Genomic DNA, 10,595 nt, shown 5'->3' on the forward strand with positions numbered 1-10,595 from the left:
GTCTTAGTGAATAAACAAAAAAAGATAAATATATATCACACACACACACACACACACACACACACACACACACACACACACACACACACACACACACACACACACACACACACACACACACACACACACACACACACACACACACACACACACACACACACACACACACACACACACACACACACACACACACACACACACACACACACACACACACACACACACACACACACACACACAAAAAAAAACCTGGAAGAATTTATGATTGAACCATTTTTCATAGAATATGAATGATAACACAAAAACGTTTCTTTCACTTATGGTTATTGGTTGGCTGGGGCAATTTATTGCGAAACAACTGTGTTTACTCTTTTTAAATCATAAGCACTACACAAACTACCAAAATAACCCTGATCAAAAGATTACATACCCTGGTGATTTGGCTTGATATCATGGCAAACAGGTTTTAATAGCCATTAAACACAAACAGATTTTAATAGCCATTAAAGGTAACCCTCTTCACACTGTGATCTGTTTGCTTATAATCAGTGGGTGTGTATAAAATGTAGATGAATTTCTGGACTCTTGACAGACCCTTGCATCTTTCATCCAGTGCTGCACTGATGCTTTCTAGATTTTAAGTCATGGGGAAAGCAAAAGAAATGTCAAAGAATATGCGGGGAAAAGGTAGTTGAAGTTTAAAATACAGCAAAGGGATGTAAGAAAATATCCAAGGAATTGAGAATGGCAATCAGCAGTGATCAATTAGGAAGTAGAAAACTATGGGTTATGTTGAAACCAACCCGCAGTCAGGTAGACCAACTAAAAACATCAGCCACAACTGACAGAAAAATTGCTCAGGATGCAAGAAAAAAAACACAAATAACTTCAGGTCAAATACAGGACTCTGAAAAAAACGTGGTGTTGCAGTTTCTACATGCACAATAAGGAGGCACTTACAGAAAGATGTCTTGCATGGCTGAATTTCCACAAGAAAGCCATTACTACACAAATGCCACAAAGTATCCCACTTACAATATGCCAAACAGTACACAGACAAGCCTCAAACCTTCTGGCATAATGTCATTTGAAATGATGAGATTAAAATTAACTTTTTGGCCACAGCCATAAACCCTAAATTTGGAGGCGTTAACAAGGCCTATGATGAACGGTACATCATTCCTACTGTGAAACATGGTGGTGGATCACGATGTGTGAGCTACAAATGCATAGGACATTTGGTCAGAATTGATGGCAAAATGAATGCAGTGAGTTATCAAGAAATACTAGAAGAAAAATTGTACTCTTCAGCCAGGAAGCTAAGCATGGGGACGTACTTGGACATTCCAACATGACAATGAAACAAACCACAATCCCAAGCCTACCTGTCATTGGCTACAGCAACATACAGTGAAGGTTCTGAGTGGCCAGCTCAGTCTCCTGACCTCAATGTCATTGAATCACTCTGGGGTCATGCAAGAAAGCCCAACAAATTACGGGAACTGGAGGCTTTTTGCCAGGAAGAATGGGCAGCTTTCCTGTCAATAAATTTTCTCATCCACAACTACCACAAAAGACTTCAACCTGGCATTGATGTTAAAGGTGGCAATACTTGGTATTAAGAACTGTATAATATTTTGATCAGGATCATTTGGATAGTGTGCGTAGCGATTAGGATTTAAAACAGGTAAACAATAAATGGCTTCAGGCAACCACTAACCATAAAGTGAAAGAAAAAAATTATATAGGTATATGCAGACTCTTACCTCTATGGGGTTGCTATTTATAACCGCAATTAGAAGACTTCTAGATTCTGCAGCGCTTAGAATACCAAAATCTAAATATCGTTCTTCTGGTTTTGGGGGTAACACAAAGTACTATGAAGGGAGTAAAGAGAAAAACATTAATAATTAATTATCTGTTATCTAAGAGACTCTTAAAACAAGTTATCTGGTGAGTAAAGCACAAAACTGTCAAGAGACAAAAAAAAAAAAACAAAGAAAAAAAAAACAAGCAAACACTAGAAACAATTGAAGAACATAGACATCAAATTGCAGAGGCGTATCTAGAGGGGTGCAGGCATGGCTTGTGCCATGGGCGCCACAACACCATGGGCGCCATGGCTGCCTCCTCCTCCCTTATGCTCCACCACCATACTGAAGGATGCCTCTCAGGCATGTGTACCTGCTCTTATACTGGAGGACATCTCTCACTACCTATACTGGGGGGGGGTCTAATTATACAGGGGGATAAATGCCAAATCTATGCTGGGTGGTTACCTATACTGAGGGACTACTTATACTGGGGGGGGGGGGGATGCCTCTTACCACTTATGCTAAAGAAGGCTACTTACACAGGGGGAGGGGGGTGGTCTACTTGTACTGGGGGGGGTTACTTATACTCAGGGTGACCTCTCATTACCTATACTGAGGGAGGGACTACTTATACTGGGGAATACCTCTTACCACTTATGCTAAAGAAGGCTACTTATACTTGGAAGACATCTCTAACTACATATAATGGGGGGGGGGGGCCTGAACGTAAACATGGGTCTAATTATACTGGGTGAACTACCTCTGGCTACCTATACTAGGGTGCTACCTCTGGTTACTTTTACTTGGGGGTTAACTCTAGCAACCTATACTGGGGAGACTTGTATCACTGCAAGAAAAGAAGCTGTTATTATGGGCAAGGTGGTCTGATGGGGGCGCAATTTCAGTGTTTATCCATCTGCTCTTGCACCAGTCCACAAAAGAAAAATTGATCCTCAATGAGGTACAGGCTACTAAAAGCCTAACAGGGCTTTTTCTCAACAATTAAAACAAAAGATTCAGCTAGGAGGTGCAAACAAAAACTTGTAAACTAGGAGCAAATAAAACATTTGGTATGTAACAGACGTTTATAAAAAAATGTTTAAGAATGTCATGTGTCCGCAATATAAGCAAGCTGAAGGCTACAAAAAAAAGTAAACTCAAAAGGTGAACTTGCTAGTCAGTATGCCTGCAATCACGTGTCATTTGCTAGAAAAGCTGTGCAGTCAGTAGCAGTATTGAGGCTGCATTCATGTCACACACTTGAACAGAATCTGAAGTGCCTTGCTAATGTTTAGTCACTGCTGACACCAGCGGGTCACCCTGTTACATCACTAAATAAAATGTACTGGTATTTAAAAACACAATGGCTATCATTCATAAAAGTGTGTTGGGTAAAAAAAAAAATCTTGTCGGGAAAATACCGCATTCGGTATTTTAGACTTCTGTGTGCCAATTCATAAAAATGTTTACACTTGCGATAGAAGTTCTGTATTTTCTTGAACTAAGGTTTATGGTAACACGAGAAGCTGGCTGAGTTGTTACATTTCTCTGCGCAGAGACAGCATTACAATAAAAGAGGCAGCACCAACTTCCCTTTAGATGTGCATTTTTTTTTAAACTGCCTCTGTTTGCCCTGAATCTGCGCTTAATCTGTGTAATAGTCTTTCTAAACGATCTATTTAATTGCCAAAGCTTTGAAGAACTTCAAGAAATGTTACACATGCAGGCTTTCTGATGTGAAATATATCTGAAAACAGGTACCCAAGAGGTTAAAAAACACAGCCTGGGTATTATGGAAAGTCTTTTTTGTTCTGCTCTCACTGCTGCTGCCTGGGAGGTCTGTTTCCATTAACATTGCAGTTATCCGCATGCTTATCGCCTCTTCAAAGCAAGCGGTATTCTCTGTCCCAATACCGCCTGCTCTAATCTTTATGAATTCACTGTTAGTGACATGTGTTTAGATCATCACAGCACAAGGCGGTAATTTACCGCTCTGCTCAGGAATGTCAGCTTTTCATGCGGAAACAGCTTTTATGAATTCACCTTTTGTGAAGTGGTCGGTAAAGTCAGCTGTTTTCAGCATTACCGCATGCGGGAATGCTTTATGAATGATAGCCAATGATGGTTGTGCATAGATTCACATTTCAGTAAGACCCATCAACTTGGCAATTGTCTCAGACTTGTAAAAACTAGATTTAAAGTGCACGCACGCACGCACGCACGCACGCACACACACACACACCTAATCTCAACAGCTAATCGACAGTAGAATAGGCAAGCTCCTTAATAAAATATATCTATATCTCTTTACTCTTATCTCTATCCATCCATCCATCTATCTTTTTATTTTATTTTATTTTTATTTATTTATATTATGCCTTGCTTTGACCATGCTTCAGTAAACTAAAAAGTAAAGTTGAAGCGGAACTCCAGTGAAAATTATGTAATAAAAAAGTGCTTCATTTTTACAATAATTATGTATAAATGTAGTCAGTGTTTGCCCATTGTAAAATCTTTTAAATCCCCGAATTACATTCTGACATTTATTACATGGTGACATTTTTACTGTTGGCAGGTGATGTAACTGCTGCATGCTTTTTTTGGCAGTTGGAAACAACTGTAAACAGCTATTTCCCACAATGCAGCAAGGTTCACAGACAGGAAACTGCCAGTAGTACGTATTTAGAGTTTCTTGTGGGAGGGGTTTCACCACAATATCAGTCATACAGCATCCCCTCATGGTCTGTTTGTGAAAAGGAATAGATTTCTCATCTAAGGCCTGGTGCACACCAGAGGAGTTTTTCTGAGCGTTTTGAGTTTTTAAATCTGCTGCTAATGTTATCCTATGTGTCTGTGCACACTGTAGCAATGAGGTTTTGTAAAAAAAAACCATAGCATTACATTAGGAAGAGCTTTTAGAGGTTTTACAAAACCTCATTGCTCCAGTGTGCACAGACACATAGGATAACATTAGCAGCAGATTTAAAAACTCAAAACGCTCAGAAAAACTCCTCTGGTGTGCACCAGGCCTAAAAAGGGGTATCAGCTACTGATTGGGATAAAGTTCAATTCTTGGTCGGAGTTTCTCTTTAAAGTAAAGTAAGGTAAAGTTCTACTAGTAGCAATCATCCAATATATGTAACCTCAAAGATTTTTAAGACCCATTTCTGCACCACCAATCTACTCATAGTTCTTAATACATATGGTTCAGGAATTATTTTCAACCTGTATACAGATGCACCATACTCTGGGCCATGCAGCAGAATTCAGCATAAAATACTGAAAAGCAAGACTTGCCAAAGCCTACACTAGTCTGCCTGCGGCCAGGGTGTTACTACCTACTTAGTTCTGTCAGACTATGAGGGGCCATCCCACAGCATGCATGGGGCCAGGAAAAGTTCTGTCCAGCAGCCCATTTCTAACCTCTAAACCATTTCTACCTTCTGAACTCAAATGTGGTTGACATATTTTGCCCTAGGCCTCCTATACATGATGTCACTCTCTAGCTGCATACTTTCAATGGCTGTGGCTAGCTTCATTAGGATCAAGAACATCCAGAACTACATACTAAACTCTTCACTGCTGCCCCAGTGACAGTCTTGTGCTGGAGGTCTGCTATGAGGGGCTGGACAATATTGGGGGTTGGATCCTCTTTTACCATGGTCCATATTGGGACAGTATCAGTTAGTGGGGTCTCGAGTTTCAGTAGGGCCCTGTATGCTACATATGTTATTTAAAGAGAGACTGAAGCCTCTCAAAATTCAGTTTTTTCTTATTTTAAAAATCTCCTTATTATCAATGCCCTAACTAAACCGCTGCATACCTGCGGCTGCACACTAAATCCCCTCAAACTCCCCAGGGCACATTGTAGGGAGCCCTTCTGTGAAGAGGTAGAGCTTTGGGCTGTAGCTCTGCCTCTACTCGTGTCCATCAGCGCGGATCGCCACCTCTTCCTGCCCCTCTCAGTCTTCTTTCACTGAGAGGGGCGGAGGAGATGCGGAAATACACGCGGATTGCCGCGCATGGAGGCAGAGCTGCAGCTCAAAGCTCTGCCTCCCTTGGCAGCAAAATTCACGACCAAGAAAGTAGTGGATTTTTGCTGGGGAGTTTGGGGTGATTTAGTTAGTGTTCAGCTGCGGGAATGCAGCATTTTAGTTAGGACATTGATGTTAAAGAGATTTTTAAAATAAAAACTTGAATTGTATGAGACTTCAGAGTCTCTTTAAGAGACATGCCTGCTTTATAAATGTTCTGCTACCTGGTTATTTCTTCTGTCTGGGTGTATTTCTTCAGGGACCACACCCTTCTATTTTGGGTGATGCACCTACCAAGTATGCATGCAGTTTTATAGTCTGCCATAAGTACATCTTTCCTAGGTACACCAATCGATTTTGTGGCATGGAACAAAACATTTTGTGGCATGAAAAAGATTTTTTTCCCCCACATATGAAGGTAAATTTAGTATTAAAAAAAGGAGGAGGTAATACAGGCATTTGAAAATCTACTATGAGAACGTCAAATCCATCATGGGTAGAACTATAATTTCACAGGCAAATATTATTAACTTGGTCCAGTATGGCAATGCTTGCTTTCATCAGTTCAAACTGTGTGTGGATACTCACATCTAGAAAGCCTGTGTATGCTCGAACAGGAAGGTGGAATTTTGATGCATTGGTGATAAGTAGTATGTTGCTGTCAATATGAACTGAAGACGTGGATGGTCTGAACATTAAGGAAAATATATATCTTGATTCACCGGGTGGGATTAATATATGAGAGGTAAAATTCTGGATCTGTGTATGAAAAAAAAAATGTTTATTTTACTGTACTTCATGTAGTCTAATGTATGATAAATAGGCTGCTGGATTTTAACTGGTTATACTTACTTTAAACATGATTTTCGCATCCTCTGGTAATACAACATCATGAATAAGTACGGCAAAATTAAAGGTGTTTGTCAAGAAAATGGGTCTTTCTACCGGATCAGATGGACTATCCCGGATATGAAACAAAGTGGCTGCATGATCAAACCCCAAGTACCTGCCAAAAACCCAAAACAAACACTCTCTTCAGCTCAGGTCTAATAATTATAACGTGGTGCATGTACGAATCAAAAGAGTAACCATGTAAACATTACAGAATGTTTGCTTTGGCACATTCATACTAAGTCACCAGACATTCATTGTGTGACTTCATCAAAGCAACCATCAGAAGCCACATAGAGGTGTGGTGCTCAATATAATCTGTAACAGCATCAAGAGAGAGACACTTCACATACTGAACGTCTACCTAACAGGACTGCAAGCAGAATAATGCATGGGCATTTATTTAATGCCCTTCATGAGCCATCTTCAATTTAACAGTATGCATGTAATCTATATGATGTTCAAAGCAGCCAAGTGACTGCCTTAAAGTACAACTGTAGTGAGAGGTATATGGAGGCTGCCATATTTATTTCCTTTTAAACAATCCCAGTTGCCTGGAAGCCCTGCTGATCTATTTGGCTGCAGTGGTGTCTGAATAACACCAGAAGCAAGCATGCGGATAAGCTTGTCAGATCCGACAATGTCAGAAACACCTGATCTGCTGCATGCTTGTTCAGGGTCTACGGCTACAAGTATTAGAGGCAAAGAATCAGTAGAACAGCCAGGTAACTGGTATTGCTTAAAAGTAAATAAATATGGCAGGCTCCATATACCTCTCACTACAGTTGTCCTTTAACCACTTACGTCTATCTGGACGGATACTGTGCTGCTGTCACTCCGGCGGGCGCACTCCCGCCGCCTTCGGATAGTTCCCATTCATCGATCTAAGTCCCCGGCAGAAAAACTGACAGTCTCTTATCAGAGGCCGCAGTCTTTCTGTACAAAAGAAAAAAAGTTTCCTGTAACACTAAACCTACATGCATTTTTTTGTAAACAAACCCACAATATTAAATTTAAAATTAACTTTACCTCCCACACCAAAAATAACCCAAATGAAAAAAAAAAAATACAATTAAAAGAAAAAAAAAACACAACATAAATAGTTACTTTAGGGTCTGAACTTTTTGAAAATGCATGTCAAGAGAGTATAGTACTATAATTGTTTAAATTATAAGCTTGTAAATAGTGATGCAAATTGAAAAAAATGCACATTTCCAAATTTTAATCGGCGCCATACACTGCGATAGGGACATAATTTAAACAAATGGGCAAATACATGGGTTTTAATTATGGTAGCATGTATTAATTTCAAACTATAATGGCCAAAAACTGAGAAATAATGCATTTTTTCCATTTCTTTCTTAATCTTCCTGTTAAAATGGATTTAGAAAAAAATTATTCTTAGCAAAATGTACCACCCAAAGAAAGCCTAAATGGTGACGGAAAAAAACAAGATATAGATCAATTAATTATGAAAAGTAGATATAAAGTTATTTTCGAATTAATGGGAGGTGAAAGTTGCTCAGATGCATAAGGTGAAACAACACTGTAGGCTGAAGTGGTTAAGAGACAAGTCTAAAAGCAGTATCCTGTTAAATGCCAAGGCAACATCCAGCGCTTTTTTAAGCTTACACTGGTGGCAAGGTATACTATAGAGCCTTTCTCATTCAGCAGCACAGCTGAACCTCCAAGCAGCAGTCAGGTGGGAAAAATAAAGTAGGAGTTGATAATAAAGTCATATCAGGATTATCATCCAGCTATGGGGACTTGCTGCGGCTTAGTAGTGACCAGTTAGTGATAGCACTCAGTGCTGCTGATGTAGTAAAGTGTTCAGTTTTATTACCAAACGGGTAAACAGCGACCCACTACAACAGTACGAAACTTCATAAGTAGTGAAAAGGCAACATTTGCGGTGGAATTTTTTTAAAATATGTTTGTTCTCCAAAAGCTATCTGGTGCAATTTGTGTTACTTCCACATCTCATGCTCTCTGCCTTCTCAGCTCTCAAACGCCCAGAAAGAATACAGCTAGGTGCAAAAAAATGTTTAATCGAGCAAACCAAACATTCATGAGAAACACAGATTCTCCGACGCAACTGAATGTGGTTCGGGATGAATTGTCCTGCTATGCTACTGTATACAGGACATTCTTCTGTGGTCCCTGCAGCAGGTCATCTACCATTCATCTACTCCTTTCACAGAATAGATTGCTCAGCAAACTGCAATCATGTTTAACCATTTCCCCTCCCCCGGGACGAGTAACTACGTCCCTGCAAACTGCCATAACTCTGTGCAGGGACGTAGGTACTACGACCCTCCCGCCACGCCCCCCCGCGCTCGGTACCGCCGCTCATTACCGCCGATCGCCCGCCGCTAAATCAATGAATGGGAAAACAAATCCCATTCATTGATCTAATTCCCCGTGTGAATGGCTGCAGCCGTCTATACAGACGGCTCGGCCATTCATTTATTCCGTATGCGTAGTGCTTCCGTTTCCGTACAAACAGTACGGAGCTGAAGTCACTACTGAGGACATCTTGTGGCCAAATTGTAATATTACATCCCCCTTTTTTTATTATTATTATTAACCCTTGACCTCCCACACTCCCCTAAAGTTAACATTTTTTTTTATTTTTTTTTTTTAATAAAAATAAATAAATTACAAAATTAAAAAAAAAATACATAAATAGTTACCTTAGGGACTGAACTTTTTTAATATGTATACAAAAACTGTATACTACAATTACTTTATAAATTATGGGCCTGTAATTGGGGATAGACGTAAAACTTAAAAAATGCACCTTTATTTCCAAATGAAATATTGGCGCCATACATTGTACTAGGGAAAAAGTTTAAACGTTGCAATAAACGATACAAACGGGAAAATAAAATGTGTGGGTTTTAATTACGGTAGCATGTTTCATTTTGAAAATATAATGGCTGAAAACTGAGAAATAATGTTTTTTTTCAATTTTTTTCTTATTCTTATTAAAACTCAGTTAGAAGAAAATAATTTTTAGCAAAAAGTACCCCCCAAAGAAAGCCTATACAGTGGCAAAAAAAAACAAGATATAGATTGTTTCGCTGTAATAAGTAGTAATAAAGTTATAGGTGAATGAATGGAAGGAGCGCTGATGGGTGAAAACTGCTCTGGTTTTTTGAGCAGAAAAACCCTTTGAGGTGAAGAGGGTAAACAGTTGCTCAAAGCAATCACAAACCACCATTTCAGATGACAATAGCTGAGGGTTAATTTGCCAACATAAATTAATCCCAGTGGTTGTGTGTCTCACCAAAACGTCACACAAAACAGAACAAAATGGGAGTAATCTGTGCTCTCTTGCTCCAAAAATAGGCTTGTGAAAGAAATTATCACTACCATGAAGCAAAAGGAATGTTACTCACCCGTCCAGTACTTCTGCTTGATATGGAATTTCAAGTTTTGAGTAAGTCTTTTCTTTTGCTTTAACTGTTATTTTTCCAGAAAATTGTGACGGTTTCTTTGCTCTAGATGCTGTGAAATGGAGATAAAAACAAACAAGTTTTTCCCCCTCAGTTAAAAACAACAACAAAAAACATAACACTTGGTGATAGGAATACACTATGTTCCAAGACAGTAGCAGCCTGATGTGATCAAGAAAAGGTTTCACTTTTCCAGTTTTCACTTGCAATACCCAATATACTTCATCAGAATCTATAATAATAATTTCTAAGTCCTCCTGTGCAGCACACACCCCCTTCCTACCCATCTCTATTGCCTGCAGCGCTGTGACAGTCCACCTGGCGACACCTCCTGCCCCGTCCTGCTGTGACTGGCTGCAGCGCTGATTGGAAGGCATGCGCGACGGAAAACCATAGGC

The 10,595-nt window shown here is 39.7% G+C and overlaps 1 protein-coding gene across 7 annotated transcripts in view; it reads right to left on the bottom strand.

The window, feature by feature from the left end:
• Nucleotides 1-10,595, bottom strand: part of TMEM131 (transmembrane protein 131) — a 248,280-nt gene that overhangs the window by 71,497 nt on the left and 166,188 nt on the right. For all 7 annotated transcript variants that reach the window (XM_068268162.1, XM_068268161.1, XM_068268160.1 and 4 more), the window contains 4 exons: nucleotides 10,141-10,249; nucleotides 6,701-6,854; nucleotides 6,437-6,607; nucleotides 1,767-1,877 (listed from right to left, as the gene is read on the bottom strand). In XM_068268162.1, coding sequence (XP_068124263.1) covers nucleotides 1,767-1,877; nucleotides 6,437-6,607; nucleotides 6,701-6,854; nucleotides 10,141-10,249 — 545 coding nt within the window. The remainder of the gene's footprint in view (nucleotides 1-1,766; nucleotides 1,878-6,436; nucleotides 6,608-6,700; nucleotides 6,855-10,140; nucleotides 10,250-10,595) is intronic.

This window comes from Hyperolius riggenbachi, chromosome 2 (genome assembly GCF_040937935.1).
Source record: "Hyperolius riggenbachi isolate aHypRig1 chromosome 2, aHypRig1.pri, whole genome shotgun sequence".
NCBI lineage: Eukaryota > Metazoa > Chordata > Amphibia > Anura > Hyperoliidae > Hyperolius > Hyperolius riggenbachi.